The sequence below is a fragment of the Blennius ocellaris genome (genome assembly GCF_963422515.1).
Source record: "Blennius ocellaris genome assembly, chromosome: 11".
NCBI lineage: Eukaryota > Metazoa > Chordata > Actinopteri > Blenniiformes > Blenniidae > Blennius > Blennius ocellaris.
In genome coordinates, this window is record NC_137660.1 from 9,289,477 (window position 1) to 9,311,088 (window position 21,612).

General features: G+C 45.0%; 1 protein-coding gene across 1 annotated transcript in view; it reads left to right on the top strand.

The window, feature by feature from the left end:
• The window catches only part of peak1 (pseudopodium-enriched atypical kinase 1), a 109,251-nt gene extending 93,756 nt beyond the window's left edge, over window positions 1-15,495 (top strand). Inside the window, exons 5-7 of the mRNA XM_080505346.1 lie at window positions 1,806-2,029; window positions 8,688-9,505; window positions 12,702-15,495. Coding sequence (XP_080361472.1) covers window positions 1,806-2,029; window positions 8,688-9,505; window positions 12,702-14,051 — 2,392 coding nt within the window. The 3' untranslated portion in view covers window positions 14,052-15,495. The remainder of the gene's footprint in view (window positions 1-1,805; window positions 2,030-8,687; window positions 9,506-12,701) is intronic.
• The last annotated feature ends 6,117 nt before the right edge of the window (window positions 15,496-21,612 follow it).

Here is a 21,612-nt window from a genome sequence, read left to right on the forward strand (position 1 = left end):
GAGCAGTTTTTCTGAAATGCTGAGTGCTGACGACACGTACCAAACAGGGCCCTGATGTTTCGCTCTGAACAGTTTCACGTCTACTAATTTAAAGACCATCGTAATGAAAACGGCTCCACAGATTCAGTGAAGTCGAACCTTCCAATATGAAGTAGCGTCGGTCTACACTGGACTTATCAGAAAGAACCATGCAACGATATTGTGACACACTCAAGAGTTCCCGTGGGGGAAACTGTCGCGCTGTCACTTCCCTCTGAAGACACACATGTAGCAGACTGCCCGGGCGACACACATCCCTGTCAGCTCATGCCAGATTGAGTACACACAGTCTCCTCGCACTGTCCCCTGGGCTTCACACCGTGATCGGAGCTGCTCTGGACAATCTGAGCTCTCACAGTGATAACTGTAAGACATGACCCACATTTCTCCAACCCACAACTCAAGCCGGCCCCCGTCTCAGCAATACAGGAAAATCATCTCCTGTTGTAATGGGAAAGATGATGTTTTCACCTTCTGTGTCCTACTGAGATGTAGCCTTGTAGCTTTCACGAGATGATGCTGATATTACCCGAAAGACGTTTTCCTTTTTCACAGAAGTGGCAGGTCGTGAAGTATTTGTACTGTGTTACTGTACGTAAGGAGATTTATTTTTATTAGGAATTTTATTAGGAATCTAGAGTTGGGTGTTGCATTTTTAGGTTCATTTAGGTGCTTGTATTTATTGTAAATCATATGTCCACAAAACTGTCAGCACATTGCATGTGATTGATACCACATCGTCCAATAACAGGTTTTAATGTGTCGGTTGTGACCATGCATGTATGTGCATATGACCTCAACCAAGATGACTTCAAAAGTTACATAAAGCTGCATGCAGCATTGAACGGGTACTTGCACTGTATGCTGGTCAGCGATTAGAAGCATGTCCCCAAGGTGGCGCTGTGAATAACTGTGTGTTTTGGTCGATGGATGTGATGAGGGTCGACCGGGATCATACATGTATTTCATGTTTCAGACTGCGCAGAGCATGTAGAGGCTAGTTATGCAGCACTTCCTGTCCCTCCACCAGGTGGTGATCTTACTGTGACTGTGTGTCGTTCTGTGGAATTCATCAGGACAGAACTGTGATCACAGTACTTTAAGACTCCTGGGGATCTGGTTGCTTATTCTCCAGCATGGCCTTCCATTCAAACCTGGAGCTGTTGTTAAATAACACCAACTCAGTAATGAAGCTCATTTTCATTTGCCACTTAGAATATACGCCTCCGTCAGTCACAGGGTCCAATTTCAAAACATGTTACTGTATCACACTTCACTCTGGGTTTTTTTTTCTTTCTCTTCGCCTCAGGCAACATATGCACACTTGCATTTAAAACACTTCAACAGCCCCCACAATTTCAGCTGCTCTATCTCTCATCCATCAGTTCTGAGATGAATCTGTCTGATGCAGCAGAGCAGATGCAGATTTGAGAGACTGGGGGGGGACAAATGTGATCATTGTTGTGTATGTTTTAGTTCATATCCTGTTTTGATAAGATGCACTTATCAGCCTTCGACAAAATGAATGACAGCAAATTAAAGACTTTATCAAAAGTAGCTTTGTTTATCCTCCTGCTCCACAGTAGCTTGCTGAGGTGTAATAAACTAAAGCCCATTGTCGTGACCAGTGCCATAATAAAGGATGTATAAAGGAGGATGTAAAGCAAAATATAAATATGTTGGTCATGTCGTAAATGTTCTACATTTTCACAGCTGGGTGCTTCTCTCTGTCTCTCTCTCTCTCTCTCTCTCTGTGTCATGTGCAGCCAGGTGCCGGGCAGCGCCAGCAGCGCCAGAGACCAGGAGCTGCCTGCTGCCACCTCCCTGCCTGCCAGAGTCAATCTGGGTCTGGTGTTCGGGGAGGTCGGGGACGGCCGCACCAGCAACCATGTCGCCAGCGAGGGCAGCGCAGGCGAGGAGGATGGAAACCACTCCCACCACTCCCACTCGCCGGCCTCCAGCCAGTGCAGCGCCACCTACAGCAACCTGGGTAAGAAGAGAAACGTAAAAACGTTTGGCTACATTTCTATATGTGCGGCTGGCAGTGTGGATATTTGAAAGAACTTTCTCTGACAAAATTAACGAGGTTAGCTGGTTTTGTCTGCGTTCAACTGATTCCATTGCCAAAAATCGTGCCAGAATACAAATTGAGATTAATTCCAGCAAACTTCTAATTCTAAATCATGAATAATGCAACAAAACATACTGAAATGTGTAAAGCTGCGCTTATGCTAAAAGCCCAGTATGACTTGACTTCCTGTTTATCTGACTTTGTTGCTGGAAGAAATAAATGAGGAGAAGTTCTTCTACTGCCACCTACTGGCTGAGGTGTTGAATGACTTGGCACTGTGGCTCCCTGAGCAAGACTCCTGACCCCCAGCACCTCCCACTGCTGTCCCATTGTGTAGTTGTCTAATGAATAGGGTGGGTCAAAGGCATGCAAGTAATTTCCTCATGAGGGATACATAACGTTCTTCACTTTTTCAAGTTGTTGTTGTTGTTTTTTTACATTAATCACTAATCATAACTTCTCACAATGCCTGATATATGCATTTTGAGTTTTAGTAGCTGGATGCCTTGAGTTGGCGCAGTTCATTCCCTCCACAGTACCAGATTTAACTTTTCTCTGGCATCAGCACTCTTCTTCAGGTGACGACTCGTAATTTATTTCCCGTTAAAACAGCTGCAGCTCAAAACCTCCACACGTCTTGCTGCCTGGAATAACTTGAAATATGCTGCTTCTTCTTCTGGGGGGTTGGAAGTGGGAAATGTTTGGTTTGGAGTTACTGCTCTGGTTTTTGTTCCTGAAACATCCGCAGATTTTATTGAACATGTAAGCAATGTGCTGTACATTGACGATCACTCATACGAAAGCCGTTTGTTCCCTGAAAGAGTTTCCGACATCATTGAAATCCAGTCAAAAACTATGTCGATAAAAATCTTCGTGGCACATACGTGCTTACTCATTTTTAAAGCATATATTGAATTCATGTGTCAAAAATGCAGCAGACAAAAAGATATATGCAACACATGTTTTTAATTAAAATTCTTGCGCAAAGATTAAACCAATTTATCATATATTTCACTACATTTATTACTTCTTTTTGAACTAAAGATCTGTTTTGAATTGCTGCTGGACCTGATTTGTTTCCTATCTGATGACAACTTAGTTTGATCAACAGCGAAATGACGTACGAACAGAGCTAACAGCTATCTTTACCTGTCTTACTCACGACGCCATCTTGTGGTAAAAAGTGGTCTTACAAGACAGTCCTGGAGGGCGGAGGAGCGATTCTGCTGTGATCCATTTGCCATTGAGACTGTGGATTTCTAAAGTATAAGTATGCTACTTCTTCAGAGGGAAATAGATTGTGACAATTGAGTTCTCAACATGGCAGAAAACACAATACGGTGAAGCTGAGTGTAAATAAACAATACACGACATTTCACAGTTTAAGTTTACCAGCACAGGGAACGCTATCGCTGGGTTGTGTGGATGAGCGTTTGAAAACTTTGAAATATGTTGTGTATGTTGTATCTTGGAAACAAGACTCTTGAACCTTTGAATGCAAAACCTTTAATGTCTCAATATTTAACGATACTCAGATTTGAGGGGGAAGTATCTTTGCCAGTGAAAGCAAGAAAAGATTCTTTAACAAAATCTGTTATTGCTCATCACGCTGCACGATTGTGTGATTCTCACAGGTTTGACAATACCGTAATTTCTGAACTATATGCAGAAGAGGTTTTAGGTTTGTTTTTGTTTTTTTTATTTGGCTGGTTATGCAACTTATATAAAGAATTGATTTATATATGAAAATATATCAGTTGCTACCAAGTGGGACCACTAGGTGTCCCTGTGTGACAACAGAAAGCTGCTACAGTACCACAGAAATGCCTCCGTTACTACTGTATTTGAAGGACATGTAAAATGTGTTTGTAATAAAAATCTACACAGCAGAATTTAAACTAAATATTATGAAATGCAGCAGAGAAAAAGTGTTTTTTGCCCTCGGTGACATACTTTTTTTGACAGACGATACTCAGGATGCTGAGTATCTTCTGAGTACCGAGAAGACACTGACTTCAGGTACTTGAAACCATTTTGACTATTAAATACCACGACTATGTCCCGGATACAGATCTTCTGTTACGGAGCATGTGCGACTTGTTGGTCCAGCGTTCACACGGCGAGCGCTATCGGGACCAGGCTGGAGCAGCAGCGAGAGGTGGGCAGAGTGAGAGGCAGGCACGGCTGTCAAGTATTACTGAGCACTTCAGAGAAGTGTGTGTGTGTGTGTGTGTGTGTGTGTGTGTGGGTGTGTGTGTGTGTGTGTGTGTGTGTGTGTGTGTGTGTGTGTGTGTGTGTGTGTGTGTGTGCGCGTGTGTGCGTGCGTGCGTGCGTGCGTGCGTGCGTGCGTGCGTGCGTGCGTGCGTGCGTGCGTGTGTGTGTGTGGGAAAAGGAGAAGGAGAAACGGCAGCACAGAGCTGATGAGTGTGGGTTAGTGGAGAGTTGCATCACTGTGGACCTGCAGGGCTTTTCCCTCCTGTTATTGAGCTCGTCGTTGATGAAAATACTTGTGTAGGTTTGCAGTATTTCTGTGTTAAAAGCTTCCTGCAGGTGTGATTTATGAGCTAATTTTACAAACAGTTCAATTTGGGACGGGGAGGGGGGGGGGGGGGGGGGGGGGGGGGGCTGTGGTCTTGAAGGTGGCGTGTTAATTTTGTGCTGCGCTTCTTGGTGGAAAATCACTTTTGTTCAGACACTGGTGGCTCCCTCCCTCCCTCCCTCCCTCCCTCCCTCCCTCCCTCCCTCCTCATCATACAGTACGCGTACGCTGGTTTTTTAATCACAGCGTTGGGCGGTAGGAGGCAGAGCGCTCGCTGGCTCTCTGAAAAATCTCCAGCTCTGGTGGAGCGATGGAAGCACAGCCACGCCGCCACTTCTGCGCCGCGTTGAACTAAAAAAACTTTGAGACGTTAGCAAGGAACCAGGTACGCTTCTTTTCTCCATCTCTCTCCAGCCTTCTTTTCTTTATCTCTTTCTTCCTGCTTATAAATCACTGCCCCCCCCCCCCCCACTTTGACAACCCCCAGCCTCCCACTCCACTGATCTCACCTCATCGTTCGCCTCTCATCCTCTCCATCCTCTCCATCCTCTCCATCCTCTTCATCCTCTAACATTGCTTCTTCCTGTGGAGGTGTGTGTTCTCCCATGGCAACAAGTGTTGGTGAAGTTTGGTCTCCAGAATTTTGAATTGAATGCTTTGAATATTTCTATTTCTGTGAAAGTAGTTTTTGAATATATAGTATCATAGATTAGTTGTAATCTTTAATTTGCTTGCAGGTTTTGACATTTGTAATTTAGTATGTGATCTCTTATTGCAAGAGATGATATTTTGGGGATTTTGGACAGCGACGAAATGATATATAGACACATAGTGGACAATTAGCTTTTTATACCATCATCATCATTTTGTTTTTAATAAATTATCAGGTCTAACACAAACGGACTTGTCCACAGTAGTGGGCAGAGTTCAGGAAACATGTTATTTTAAACACTTGATATCGAGGGAGTCAGTTTGAGTTATTTGGCACTGTGCCAAACCTCCCTTGATTCCAAATTCAGGGTTTCTTTGTGTTTGGTTTGCATGTTCTCCCTGTGCATGTGTGGAACTTCTTTGTGTTCTCCAGATTTGTACCTCCAACACAAAGGCAGGTTTGTTATGTGGCCTGATGAATCTGAATTACCCATAAGTACACGTGAGACACAGGGATGAGGGGGGGAAAAATGATCTTACAATTCTTGAATTACTTTGATTAGTTGTGTTGAGACCTTAAACGTATTCCTTTTCTCCGTTGGTCCCAATGTGAACTGTTTTGGCTCTTGGGTGGTACCCTAATGGTCTCGTCCACAGCTTGATTAATCAGTGATGCGGCTTGCCACAGACCAAGTTCGTTCATCTTATGTGATTCACTTAAATCGCTGCCGCGTCGCCGCGACCGGGCGGGGGAGACGCCGTCTCCCTTGGATGGATTACCACAGATTGGTGGAGCAGCACATTAAAATATATTGGTTCCCGAGGATTACCGAGACTCATTTACTTCATCGTGACTGCTCTGTCTTAAGGCTTGTCCTGCAGGGTTAAGACGACGGCAGCGTGTCTTACACGTGACGACTCCCCCCCCCCGACAACACTTTGTGATCGGCGGCGTTTCAAGTGTCCATGTGAACTGCTCTGTTCCGGCTAATGCTCGCACCGTAGGGACCGGGAAAGTCATTCGGCAGGCGGAGTGACTTTGAAAGTCATCATGTTCTAACAGCCTCGCCGTGCTATCTTGCAAGAAATTGTGCCGTTCCCTGGTGAGTTGAGGCTGTGCAGCGGCGACGTCTGCAACCTTGTGCACCCACTTAGTTAAAACCACCAAGCTGCCGTCAAGCAAAGTCACGACCTCCTTTTTTTTTGGCCCCATTCGCTCTTGTCAGACGTTCGTCTCTGACCCCTCTCGCCTCTGTGAGCCGGGGGAGTCCAATCAACCCCCCACCCCCGCCCCCACAAACCCCTCCGATTTCCCCCCAAATATCCCTGAGAAAGAAGGTCACATGGAGCCACTGATAAACTCGCGCTCCACGCTGCCTCTTTAAGTCTCGCTGCCGAGCAGAAGTGCAGATTGAGCCAGGCGGCTGGATGGTGGCGTCCAGCTGTTCCTCGCCTCGGGGCCACCGGCTCCCTCACGTGCTGAGGCGTGCAACCTCGTGTCAGCCTCTCATCTTCACGAGAGACTACGAGCCAGTGGGCTGCAGCCATGTGAGAGAAAACAACGGAAGCCATAGGTGAAGGAGAGTTTTTTTTTTTGTTGTTTTTTACTTTTCGGTCAGGTTTTGTTTGTCTAACCTGCAGTGATGTTCACTTTTTATATCACTATGATTGTTCATACAGTCTTTTCTTGAGTTGACTTTCCTTGACTACAGGTGAAATGTGTTTATTAGAGGAAGCTGCAGGTTGCAGGTTTGGCTGTGTGGAGTTTGCAAGTTTCTCTATGCATGGGTTTTAAAATGAATACCGTATATTTAGTGCAATACCCTCGGCTCCTCAGGACACCTATAAAAGAGATTATTAATCTCATTGTGGTTCTCCTGACTAAATAAAGGCGAAATGTCCCAGACTATTGGTCACTTTTTTGTTTGTTTGATTTATATATTTGTGCAGGTTATCCAAATTATATTCCAACCATCTTCTATACTGCTTTCTGCTGTGTCGGGTCATTGGTGGGAGCCAATCTATCAATCTATAGATTGTGTAGAGCGAGGACTAACCACTGCTCCACTGTGAAGCCTCTGAATTATATCAAGAACATGGCCCCTGTATGTTTTTATATTAAAAACATACAGGGGCCAGTAGATGTCACAGTAATAATGGCATCACGACTGTATTAGTCTGACTGCGAGCACGAAAGAAGAAACGACACAGCAAGAGTGGTCCGGGAAAAAAATGATAAAAACGCGGAGCAGAAAATGGGAACAGAGCAGCAGAAAGAGTTCAGAGAGTCTGAGAAACTTGTGAAGGACTGGAGAAAAGCAGAGAAACTGTTACTGTGACGGAGAAAACAAAGTGCAACGACCGGCGCTGGAGGAGCAGAGTCACAGATGGGCTCTTGAGCAGCAGCTGCTGGATCAGGATAATGGTCCTGTTACGTCTGTGCATTGAAAAATAAATGCTTCTTATTTTTAGAGTGTGTATAGTATATATATGTTTTGTCTTCGCGAAGCTTTGGTGTTTTTGTTTTCTACAGATTTGACCAACCCTCTGACTGTGATTGTATGGTTGTTCATCTGTGTTTGTGGGGAAAAGTACATAGACGTTCAACAGCGTGACGTGAAATGGAAGTGTGGCTTGAATTTGCAAAAACTTTTAATATTGCAATTGCAGCATTACACCAAATTGCAATTTTCTCAAATCCCTGCAGTTTTTTGTGGGTTTTTTTCTGACATTCAGGACTGAATGTAGAAGCATTTCAAAGGTCAACAATGGCAGCAGTTGGTATCTTGGTGTGGAGAAACTCTGGATAGCAGTGATAAGGAACCATTAAAGCAGAGTTGTAATGTTATGCACAGAAGTGGGCTTGGTGACACATTGCCAACACAAGCTGAGATTCACTCTGGACACTTTTGTATGAGGTTCCCCAAAAACCGTCTAAGTACCCCACAAGTAACTGAATTTCAAATTACGTAGCACTTAGTTAGTTACATCAAGTGACACGTGTGTGTGTGTGGTCCAGGCTTGACATTGTTCATTAAAGAAGAAGAAGAAGAAGAAGAAGAAGAAGAGGCCTTGTTGTTTAAGCCAATAGCATTGTTCCCTGGCAACATGTTTGTATCATATCTCGGCTTATATAAATGTAATTTGAGGTCATAGTTTCTCCTTATGCTCTTTTCACATACAAACTCAAACAGCCCAAAACATGGATGTATTTTTCTTTGATATTCTTTCATTTTACATGTTTTTTTTGGCTTTTCAAATTCTGAGTGTCTAAAGATTTTATTGACCTCTTTCCAACAGATATCAAGAAACACGTGAAACACATCAGCTTATGGTGGAGTTTTACTTTGAATCCTGATTCGCTAATGTTTTCTTGTTTGTTTCCAGGTCAATCTCGAGCCAACATGATCCCACTGAAGCATCCGCGGAACATCAAAGCATCCAACGACACCCTGGCCTCCATCGACCTGGACTGCCTCGCCGAGCAACCGGCGTCAAAAGCCACGCCGCCGCCGCTCCCCAAGAAGGTGGTGCCTCGCTCCAGTACCGAGCCAAACCTGGGCGCCAAAGAGCCGGCGCAGGGCGGCCACAGGCCTCGGGCCGAGGCCAAACCGGGGGGCACCAACCTGAGCGTGGCCAACCCCCTGTACGACCTGGACTCCACTTGGGAGACGGCCAGCCAGAGCTCGTCCCTCAGCTCCGAGCCTCACCGGGCTCACGAGCACGAGAGCGGAGACTCTCTGGAGAGGCCGTCGGCCGCAGCGGCTGCCAACAAGAGTCGCCTGACCAACAGCGTGTCTTCCCTGCTCCCCCAACCTGCACCCGCGGCGTCCGGCGCCGCCACGGGCCGAGACCGCAGGGTCTACCCGAGCTCGGAGTCTCTGGCCGGCAAGGGTCGGACAACGGGTCGAGGGCCCGCCGGACCGGGAGGCGCCAAGCCCCACAGACCGGCTCTGTACAGGGGGCTGGACAGCTGGGATGAGGTGGTGGGGAGGATCCGGGGGCTCCACACCGACACCCTGCGGAAGCTGGCAACCAAGTGCGAGGACCGTTTCATGGCCGGACAGAAGGACCACTTGAGGTTCGGTACAGACAGCTGGTCGCACTTCAGGCTGACCACCGGGAAGCCCTGCTGCGAGGCGGGCGACGCCGTGTACTACACCGCTTCCTACGCCAAGGACCCGCTGGTCAACTACGCCATCAAGGTGAGGGGTCTCTTTGGCTTTTGATCATTTCATTTATTTATTTATTCAACCATGTTCACATTTTACTTAACAGGGTCATACATTAATGTGAACAGTGTCATGGTGAGAAGGAGCACGATGAAGACATCGTCTTATTGTTCATGCCCCTTTGAATATATACAGAAAAATCGATGACCATAAACGGCGGTGATCCATTCAACAAAATTATAACACACTTGACTGTGTTTAAAAATCAGTCATTTGAACAATTTAGAAAACAAAACAAATTTCCCCATTGCAACATGCAAGTTACATTTTTTTTATATTCCTCCATCTGCATCTCCTTAAACATATTTTTAAATGTATTTATTGTTTGAGAACATTTTAATGTGTTCTTTAATGAATCCCATTATCTTACCCCAGCAACTAAGAAACCCCTCTGTCTTATGGAGGTTCGGGAAAAAGGTACACAAGTCATTTCTCATTTCTCCAGAGAAAGATTTTAAACAGGCCACGTTAATGCTTGGAGCCTCGTCCACAGTTTTGAGTCCAGCATAATTCATTGCATGTCGGTGGAGGGTGTGTCCTACCTTTTCTCCCTCACCAACGAACTTCTGCCGCAGGCTCCCTCAAACTTAACTTAGATGAAGTACTGTAGGAAATGTATGGATTTATTCTCCAAATCTCTCGTCGAATATAGATTTGAATGTGTAGTCTGCTGTTCTTTCAGATTTGTTTGTGCCAGAGAATCTCTCTGTACCTTCCTCGTTACTGAGGCGGAGGAAGGTGAAATATTGGCACTGATACTTTGAGCCCTGAGGACACAAACTTCTGCGATTAAAAACCTGTGTATGCATGTATTTGGACCCTTTTTTTTTGGTAATCCCCTGTATAATTGCAGGCAGCAAGCAGTTTTGTTTTCAGTGTGTATGTCGGAGAACTGGCACAGGTGGAAGGGAGCCGTGAAGCTAAATACAAAGCGGACATGGATGAAGGCTGCATTATTCACAGGACATGAAACTATCTGCACAGTCTGCTACTTCAAAGCTTCGCCTTCGAATTAGCAATGTGCTCCAGAGCGGTTTCTTGCTTTTTTTTTTTTTTTTTTATGATGCTCATCCATAAATAAGTCTGCCGAGGCAGCCGAGCGTCAACACACCCGGACTGCCCAATTAAACTTTTCCCAGCTCGCCACTTGAACGTGGCCCAATGAGCCTCCTCAGCCACTGAAGTCAGGCCTCATGCAAATGAGATTGCTAGCAGGCTGTGATATTTTTAATGCAGGGCTAATTATTCATAATCCACCTCCAGCATGTCGTACGGATTCTTGACCCCGTGTGGGGACGCGTGCAGCTTTAAAGGGCCAGTCCACGAAACTGAAGCCGCGCCTCTATTGTTCACTAGATGTGGCTGTTCAGTCTGCCCTTCTCCTCGGTTTGTAGTTGCAGTGGGTCGATTGTGACTATCAAAAAGCAAAGAGCTTCTGCCATTGCTGCGCCATCTAATATTTGAGTCGCTCTTGTGGTGCGAGCTTGTATTGCACGATTAAACAGGCTAGGGCAAGCTGGAAAACATGCCGACTTCAGCAAATATACCAGAAGCACGAACAGGATTTTGAGGTGACGTCATGACTGTTATTTTCTCATTCTGAGGTTTGATTGATTTACAATGACGCTACAGTACTAAATAGTGCATCTTTTGAGAGAAGAAACGATAAATGAAATCTCCAGTTAAAGTGTAAATGATGTGCTACTGAGATGGTGAGACGTTAACACGCGTCCTGAACTCGTGTCGAGAAGCTGCAGTTTGGAGTCGGCGTGTCCAAACAAACGAGCGCATTCCTGAGGAGCTGCACTCGGAGCAAATCCAGCTGCTGCTTCACTCTTTACTAACTTCTACTGTACGAGAAAAGTCGAAACAAGCAGCAGACGAAATCGTTTCAGGTTGTAGCAATAAAAAGCACATATTTAGAAAGTCATTTAGGTAATTGCACAGGAATAAAAGATTTCTCGACAATGCTGTAACGCAGGAATACACTCTGAAGAAGACGGCACACATTTCAGTTTCAGTTTCCTTATTCAAGTCCTGTTTGATGTCAATGAGTTGGTTTTCTCAATATGGAGCTCTGCTGACGGTGTTTCTACTCGCCTCTACAATACAAGAATTCCTTCATTTTCATGCATCAAAAAGTGTTTGAGGTGACGTGGCGTCCTCACTGGATCTCGATATTTGAATAGATCTCGAGAACGTTTTCCATGTTTTCACAGTAAAATGTACCGTCGTCTGAAGAAGACTAATAAGCTGCCGTTAAAGCCCAAATATCTCAGGGATGCTAGGAGACGTCTTGGTTTTTAATATGAGCCGCGGCGACGAGCGGCTCGACTTCACCCCTCTGATCAAAGTGCCGACGGCGGCTGCCACTGCGTCTGGGTTGGGTGTGTGTGTGACAGCCTCCGTGCAGCGCGCTCCGTCATTAACGCCACCGGCGGCACAAACAAAGCGCCGAGAAGCCTTTTCAAAGAGACTCGACACTTTTCACCTCCTCTCCGCGAAAAGAGCGCGTTTCGCACCTGCCGTCGCAGGAAGGCGCCGTTTGTTTAAGACGTCTCCTGTGGAAGACAAACAGGCGCTTTGCATTGTGAGGACGTGCACTTTAATTTTAGAAAGAGTAATCACAGATACAGTCAAATGAAACAGTCCAATCTTCATGAGCGGTACAGAGGATGTGGGAGCTGAACACAGGAAGTTTTAACTATAATCGTCGTCTTATTGATCATTATCATTAAATATGTTCAACAAAAGTGGAAAAGTAATCTGTTATAGACTAAAAATAGAAATGCAAAGTCAAAAACAACTGAAATCATGTGAAGGTGATCAAATGCAATAAAAAGTGGAATCAATGGTAAAAGGGTTGAACATTTGATGTAAAGTGTGACAAATGAATTAAGTGAATACCAAATTTAAAAACAAAAATGGAATATTGCACAAGAAAAACATTTTAAAAAATGTAAAATTAATTTCCGAGTAATTAACAAATACTGAATGGAAAATTACAGTAAATTGAACCATCCAGAAACATTTTGAATAAAATCAATGAAAAAATCGAATAGACTGTATAGAATTAAATGCATCAAATGAATCTGAGTGAGTGAGTGAGTGAGTGAGTGAGTGAGTGTTTCAAGTTCATCTCAGTGAGTGTGATGTGGTTGTGCTGCAGATCTGCCGGAGCCAGGTGAAGGAGACGCAGCAGCAGTTCTTCCACAGCCTGGCAGTGAGGCAGAGCCTGGCGCTGCACTTCAACATCCAGCAGGACTGCGGTCACTTCCTGGCCGACGTCCCCGCCCGCCTGCTGCCCTGGGAGGAAGACGAGGAGGACGACGACGAGGAGAAAGAGGAGGAGAAGGAGGAGGAGGAGGAGGAGGATGGCGAAGGTCTGAAGGAGAAAGAGAAGGACGCCAAAGCGGCAGATTCCAACGGTAAGCTGGACGAGGCCCCGGCCGGCGGCCGCCTGCGGAGCCGCGTGGTGGTCATCACCCGGGAGGTGCCGTTCCAGACGGTGGCCGACTTCGTGAGGGAGGGCGTGTCACGGCACACGCTCAACCCGGAGCTGTACGAGCGGCAGGTGTGCCTCCTGCTGCTGCAGCTGTGCTCGGGCCTGGAGCACATGAAGCCGTACCACGTGACGCACTGCGACCTGCGGCTGGAGAACCTTCTGCTGGTCCACTGTCACCCCGGCAACCCCTGGAACCTGGACGCGCTCGAGCCCAACAACAACAACGGCAACGGCGGGCCGGCTCCCAACGCCGCCAACGCCACCTGCCCCGCCCGCCTCATCATCAGCAACTTCTCCCAGGCCAAGCAGAAGACCGCCCTGATGGCGTCCGACCCCGGCACGCTGCGCGACCAGTCCCGGCTGGCCCCGGAGATCGTCACGGCCACTCAGTACCGCAAGTGCGACGAGTTCCAGACGGGGATCCTGATCTACGAGATGCTGCACCGGCCCAACCCCTTCGAGGAGACGCCGGAGCTGAAGGAGCGCGAGTACACGTGGGCCGACCTGCCGCCGCTGCCCGTCAGGTCGCTGTACTCGCAGGGCCTGCAGCAGCTGGCGCGCCTGCTGCTCACCGTCAACCCCTCGGAGAGGATCCGCATGGCGGAGGCGCGGGCCTGCCTGCAGTGCCTGCTCTGGGGCCCCCGCGAGGACCTGTTCCAGGCGCTGGGGTGCGGCGCCGCCGGGCCCATGACGGGGGCCACGGCCAGCCAGCGCGAGGCCACGCTGCAGAACTGGCTGGACCTGAAGCGCACGCTGATGATGATCAAGTTCGCCGAGCGCTCGATGGACGCCGCGTGCGGCGTGAGCCTGGAGGACTGGCTGTGCTGCCAGTACCTGGCCTTCGCCACCACGGACACGCTGAGCCGGGTCGTCCACATCCTGCAGCAGCCGCAGCAGCAGCAGCCGCAGCAGCAGCAGCACGCCGCCGCCGCGCCGCCCAACCAGAACCACGTCTCACACAACCAGACCCACCTGGCACACGCCTACCACTTGACTCAATCCCAGCCGCTCTGAGCTCCCGACGCCTGACTGTTACTACGGCAACTGATCCCGGTTGCCCCCCCCCTCCATTCGCCAGCAGCTGCCGTCTCCGAGGCTCACGTCGCCAAACGACAAGAGACGTCGCCGCTTCTCAACGTCATTTTTAAAATCACTCCTAAACGATCTCAAACCCGAGGAGGTGAATCCTTCATGTCACCCGCTCCGCGTGTTCCTGCGAGGATTTGATGGTTTTCAGCTTGACGGCGGCGTCGGCTGCCGGTGAGACGACCAACGTCATCCAGGGTTTTCACATTAAACCCAACACAAAAGTTACATCAGATATTTGAAGATTCACTCTTTGGAAACGCGGCATTGCTTCATAAATGAGTGGATTTCGTCCCTGTTACCTAACTTATTGTCACTTTTTGTACTTGGAGCGAGAGTTTATTCTTCAAATCTGTCAACTTTAAAATCAGAAATGAAGGGAGACGTTTTGAATGAAGGGAGCGGGAGGGAACAACTTCTCAAAGTCAAATCCAAACAGGGTAAACTTTTCTAAAACTAAAGCGAGTACATTTTTACCAGTGAAGCCAAAGACCTGCCACAAAATGATCTTTTTTTTTTCTTTTTTTCTTTTTTAAAGCAGATGCATCTCGTCATTGGATTCCTAAGAGGTATTGACTTCAATTTGCTCTTTTTATTGGAAGGACTGGTAGAGAACCGAGCGTCTGCCCGTCAGCGATTGACGCTGAGCTCGTCTTTCACGTGCTACTTTGTCCCGGCGAGGAAACATACGAGCCCGTTTAGCATTGAACTTTCCCCCTTTTCAGCAGTTCTGTGGCACATAAACGGATTTAATGAGCCGTTCAAAGACGGAGCTGGAGGACTGAGCAGTGGATCTCAAGGACTGCATAAAAAGAAAGAAAAAAAAAGTAATTCTGTCTTTATTGTGTTTTTGTCAAGTCGTTCCAGGACGGTTCTGCGTTTGCACATTTGGGTTCAGAGACCTGAGGAGCAGGGGGTGGTGGCGGGGTGGGGGAGGGGAGGATTTCCAGGGACTCACTTAGTTTTTTGGGGGTTTTTTTTTGGTGGAATGTAAAAGTTTTCCCGGGCTGAAACGGACGTCCGATCCACAACTCATCTTCCATTTCAACCACTTTTTGTTTCACGCGTGTTCAACACAGACTGGCTTCAGCTCCCTCCGGCCGATCCCGCGTCCTCACACACGTTCATACCAACCGAACACGCTCCCGTTGATGTTCAGCGCAAAGCAATGCGTTACAAACACTTTTTCCAATTCAGATTTAGACGTTTGGTTGGTCCTGCATCAAACAGCTGGGAACGTATTTCAGTGGCGCGACGTTTTGTATTGTGGAGCTGAAATGAGCATCGAGTCTCATTGTTTTGTTTGAAAGTCTGGAAAATCTCTCCTTGGTATCAACGACACACTTCATCTGGTTGTTCGTCGTGGCCACAAACTGCATGGGTGGTGGGGGGGGGGTTGCCCTTTGGGATCGGAATCCCGAGTCTGTTTCACTGCAGATGTAGAAACGTGACGGTCCAGAGCGAGAACGGCACAACGCAGGTGTGAGGTTATGGTTTGTAAAGGATTCGAGTACTGAGGTGTGTGTGTGTGTGGGTGTGTGTGTGTGTGTGGGTGTGTGTGTGCATGTGTGTGGGGCGGCACTGGTGGCCGCTCCCATATCCAGAGATTTTAAGCCTTTATATAGTATAAATATATATATATATATAAATATAACCTTTATCTATTTTAATCCACACACTATTTTGTCAGTTACGGAGCACCTCTATTTCTGTCTGTAGAGTCGACACGTCATTTATTCATTGACTTGACTTCCTTCGCCCCGGCATGTTTTGGGGGGGAAGAGAAAATGGTGAGTAGTTATCACTGTCCTACCCAAAAGGATGTTCTTGGTTTTACTACATTAAAGGTTATTGGTATTATTACATTACAGAACAATGTACAGTATTTTTATCCCTCTTGTAAATGTACCTGCTTTAAGGAGAAGAACCACTTTGGCTGAAGGATGAGCTGAAAGTTCACCGTCCACATCGCGGACTGAGGCGACGCTTCAGTTTTCTCTCTCTGCTCTGGTTTTTTTTTGTTTGTTTGTTTGTTTGTTTGTTTTTCTGAGGAGGAGCTGTTGGTGGTTTACCAACCGTTGTGTACAGTCCGTCTCCTCGCCTGCAGCCGTCGAGTGTTGATCGAGTTAACCATCAGTAACAGAACAATAAAATCTATGTTTTTATATATTCTTCTTGTGGATTTGCTCTTCTTGCCGCCGTCGGGTTTTTGTCCCTCAGTTTGAAGGCCGCCTGCATGGTTTGTGAGTTTCGGAAAAGAAAAAGTGAAACGTAAGACTTGATTCAACTGTTCAGTCATTTTCTTCATTTTAAATCGGGTGTCCAACATGAGGCCGGCAGGGGCGTCAAACTCATTTCAGTTGAGGGGCCACATCCAACCTGATCTGACCTCTGGAGGCCCAACAACTCAAACGTAACATATTAAACCACAGATAAAGACAAACGTCAAAGTCTTTCCTTCTTTTGATCCTTTTGGAACTGCAAGAATTTGCCAGTCTATTCTGAAATGTACATATTAAAGTTAATCAGATATTATATTTGCAACAAAAAAAAAAACCCACAATATCTGTATCTGGATATCATATTTTTATTCAGGATTAAAACAATTTGTCATCATCTGGAAATATTTTTTGAGTTTACATGTCTAAAGTATCATTTCACATAAATTGGATACCTTTATTGTGAAAGGTGTTGTGTCATGTGACCTCCACAGATGCATGAATTAATTCTGACCAAGGGCGGTTTTGAATGTCATTTTTGCCTATCCAGTGTTTTTAGATCAGCCTCTGTCAGTTTTTATATTTATACTTAAAAAAAAAAAAAAATCTCATGGCGGGCCAGATTAGATCCTGTGGCGGGCCGCTTCTGGCCCCCGGGCCGCATGTTTGACACCCCTGAAGTAAAGCAGAGAAAAATACAACAAAGAAAAGCTTTAAAGTGAGAGGTTATTATTTGACCGTTCCGGCCACTATAGAGGAAATTGGGCTGAATGTGTCGTCTGAACTAAAACGTTTGACACGCTGGGATTAAATTCTGGGGATATTTTCTTGTGCTGGCTGGAGTAGGAGTTTTGTTCGGTGGCGTTGTGGCAGCATTCTTTGTCAAACAGTGCCATCTAGTGGTCCCAGATAGTATCTACTGGTGTAGTTTGATATACAAATCACACGAGACACTAAAAAAAAACTGCAAAAAGAAGAAAACAAAAGTGACTTATTCTGGAGAATACAGTAATTGTGTTGCGTTTTCTTCACAGCAGTTAAGAGTTAATGTCCATTGTGCTCAGTGGCAGGCGAGGCTGGATCCATATCTCAGCATCGACTTGTCTGAAAAATATACAGCATCTTGAGAATGATCTATAAATAAAACCGTAACGTTGGCTGCACTTCCCCACAACTACATATTGATCCTACGCCGTTGCATTCTTGGAAAAGTAAGTCATGCGTTTCGGTATCAACTTTCTGCATCAAACCAAAGACGCCATTTTGGATCAGAGAGTTGGAAGATGACAAGAGGAACATACCGACTGAACGATTCAACTTTAATGATAAAAAAACAGTTCGTTTTAAGAACAATAGATGGCAGGTTATGATTTGGATCAGAATCATTCAAGCTTAAACCTCAAACATATTGTGTTTTTTCCCACACTTGGATTTATTCAGCAAAATGCGTGGACTAGATTTAACATCTGATGTACCTTTGTTGTAAGAACAGATAACAGTGAAATCGTTATTTTGGATTTTTGTAATAAAGTGTAGAATCAAGCTCTGACTGCTTTCATTCATGCAGCACAGTAATAAACATCGTCGACAGACTCCAGGCTACAATAAAGTGACGTGCAGAGCAGCTTTTAGTGCAGCAAGCTTACACACTTGTTTAAAACGACAGGAAGGCTGACTAGAATAATAAATGGCACAAGAGGTGAGACAAAAAGCATGAATGGACCGATTGAAGTGTCTCATTGAAGTGTTTTCAAGTCCATACAACCTGAAATCTCCTCTTGGTGTGATTTGTTAGACTTTTTGAAATAAAAAAAGAAACATTTAACACTTGACCTTCATGTTTCATCTGTTGGAGGCAAAAAGACAGAAGCAGGCCGGCGCCTCCAACAACAAAGAAGTACTTTAAAGGAGAAAACGACTCCATGACAGAGACACTTTACCTCAACCAAGAACGACTGACTGGATGCACTGTGGTTTTATATGTTTAACGCCAATAAAAACAACTCAGCACAAATAACTATTTAGGCATTTTCCCAGTGTGACAGAATGATACAGAAAAATGATGAGCAGTATGATTGGAAAGGCGAAAGGTTTGTTTAATGCCACGCTGAGCTCAGTCTCGTGAAGCCACATCACTAATTTTATTAAAAGAATAAGACTCGTCCTCTGGCCTCTGAAGTGTTTTCCTTTTCGAGGGTTTGGGACTGAAGCCAAGCTCTTCACTCGCTCCGGTTGAGGTTTTTCCTCAGTAAAACTTTAACTGCACACACGCTGCGCTTCCTTTTTATTAACCAGCATCAAACTTCAAGCTTCATTCATAAAATCCCAAAGCAGAAAACTTGCAGCGAGCAATGTGATGTTCCGCTCCTCGCCACCAGGTGGAGCCAGAGAGACGAAGGCGGCCCAGAAAGCGCCTCTTCTCTCTTCTCTTCTCTCCTGCTGCTAAAACCTTCTCACACTGATTTTGTGAGGGTGAGAGCCGTGAACAGATTACACATATTGTGGAGGAGGAACATGAAAGGAGACGTGTTTACGCAGCTATTGATGAAACTCTTCCAGATGATCCTGTCTGGGCTCAGATTATGTTCTTATCTCACATTTTATGTCTCGACGCAGAGATTTGTTCCAGCTTCCTTCAAGTTTCAATCACTTTCTCCTCACAGGATAAAACGGATACAATAAAAGGTATTTGATTGTTGATTTGGGGCCAGAAAAAAAAAAATCATTGTGTGATATGTGGTAAATTAGCTTTGCTCATTACAATAATCACAGTTTTATCTTGTATATGAATTAAACAGTTTTAAAAGTACCGTGTGCAAGATTGAGACATTTCTTCCATTATTAAACATACAGAGAATACAGGATAACCTATGGCTTGGTTGATAACCTTGAACGTTTCGTTTTACTCAGTTCTCAGAGATGTTTTTGTTATTGGAAACTATTGAAAGTGATCCCACATGGAAAGAACCTATATAAACATATATGTTTTAATATAGGTTATGATATTGGTTTTTAATATATGTGACATATATAAAATTGGCCGTTTTCCTATATTATATGTACATAAATGCACATATATGTACACATATACGTGCATACAGGTACCTATATAGGTACATATATGTTCTTCTTACATAATTGTTTTTTAGTTAGTTCTTAGTTATTACCTTGATAATGTATGACAGTTGCCAAAGTGAGATATGGGCTGAGATATGTGGAAATAAAGAAGCAGTACAGGAGACCTATATGGCCTATATATTCACATATATGCACCTCAATTCCGCCTATATGTGGCATATATATGCATATATGCAGCATATATGTGCATATAAAATGCTTATAGGTTTCATATATGCGCATATATCCTCGTATAGGTTCTTTCCATGTGGGATGAATCTGAATATGTTTTTTTATCTTTGTTTTCATGTTTTATGTATAAATAACCAAACGTCCACACAAAGGAATCTTTTCTCTACAGTATCCCACAGTAAAAGTCAAAATTACATCCAAAAGTTTCAAACTACTCTCGGGCCTGATTAGTGGAAATAGTGTGACAGAAATGTGAAGCCTGGATTCCATCGACCTTCATATGGTGGCATCTTTCATTTGAATTCATAGCGGCTGATTTGTGGAAAAGCATTTATTTTATTCAACGTAAACATTTTCACTATCAAACAAAGTCTTTTGAGGAATTGTAACGTCTGATTCAATTACGCCCATAATGACTATCATCCTATTAGCTTTGAAACCAATTATGTGTTTTTCTGTCTGGAAACTGACTCATCAGCCTGAAATTGAGGGGAAGTGTTGTTTACATTTAATATGGTGTACACAGTAATAATTGAAATGTTCCTCATCTAAATTCATCAGATGCTTTATGTCCTTTCACCAGTTTTTTTTTGAGTCCATCATGTAATCAAGAATATCTTCATGGTTATTATCCTATATCTATTGGGTCTGAGCAGAAACAGAGCAAGGGGAGAACCCTATTGGAATGCAAAGAATTATTGTTGTTGTTGTTGTTCTTTCTTCTACTGGGCTAACTGCAGCATTTTTTGACTGCCTAAACGTGAAAACTTGCACTCATCAGAAGTTGTATGTTCGTTGTACATGTGTCAAAACGGCTCCATAGCGCCTCCCGACATTGATTTTATATTTTTAACATCTACAGCAGAGCAACGTCGACCTTGGACACATGTATTGATAGTGATAGCGCCACCTAATGGCAAAAGGAAATGTCTTCTTTACACTTTCAGCCTTAACTCTCGGACCCCAGCAGTCTCAGATTTGGTGAGGACAGTTTGAGGCCTTCGGTTAAGACATGTGGTGTTTCTGATGACGCAGCGGTTCTGGATGTGCTGAACGGCCTTTTTCTGGGCTGTTTGGGGCCTGAACTTGTTTAAAAATTCACTAAGATTGGCATAAAAATCCGCCCAGCTGAAAACATGTGTATTTCGTTGGTTTCAGCACAGGACAGAATGGCTCCACAGCACCGCCTACAAGCAGAAAAATTCAAGTAAAATCTATGGTTTTACTGAGTAAGATGAAATTCTTTACAGTGGGTATGGACAGTATTCAGACACTGACTGCAAGAACTCATGTAAACTAACCTGTTTTAACGTTCCTGTATAATTGTGTAAAGTCATAAATCCTCCTCCACAGGGGTCCCTGAACGCCCCATTAAGTAGGACGTTTAAGTACTTGTTCTTAGTTTCAATTAAACCTGAATTCAGATCTTTTCACCAGCATTTTCTGTAATAATACATTTATTTTAGCCAAAGTATATCCTTATACTTGTTCACACTTGTATTATTTTCATTTTGTTTGAGAAACTCCTGCTAATAACGACACAATTCAATGTCGCTAAAAAGTACAGATTTTTCTTGCCACTTCGAGGAAAATTGACTCTGAATAAATGTTCCCTCTGAATTTCTTCTGAGCTGTGAGGAGGAATAATGAGTGGTTGGATACCAGAGGTGTGAATCCTGCAGCCAGTCCACCGCCGGTACACACTGAATCCTCCAACACCTCGCCGGAGATCTGCAATGTAGAATCGGGAGCTTTTCCTGTGGTTTGTTTGTGGCGTCAAGACTGGAACCGGTTTGACTCCAAAACTAAAACCTGGATTGATAGAAACCCCTGGTGGAAACCTCCTCCTGCTCCTTCATAACAACTCCAGGGTGTGACGTGTGAGTAACAGTAAACCTTCCAAAAAGTAGCTTGGCCACTTTACTGGTTACTTGTTTTTGAAAGTAACTAAGTTAAATTAA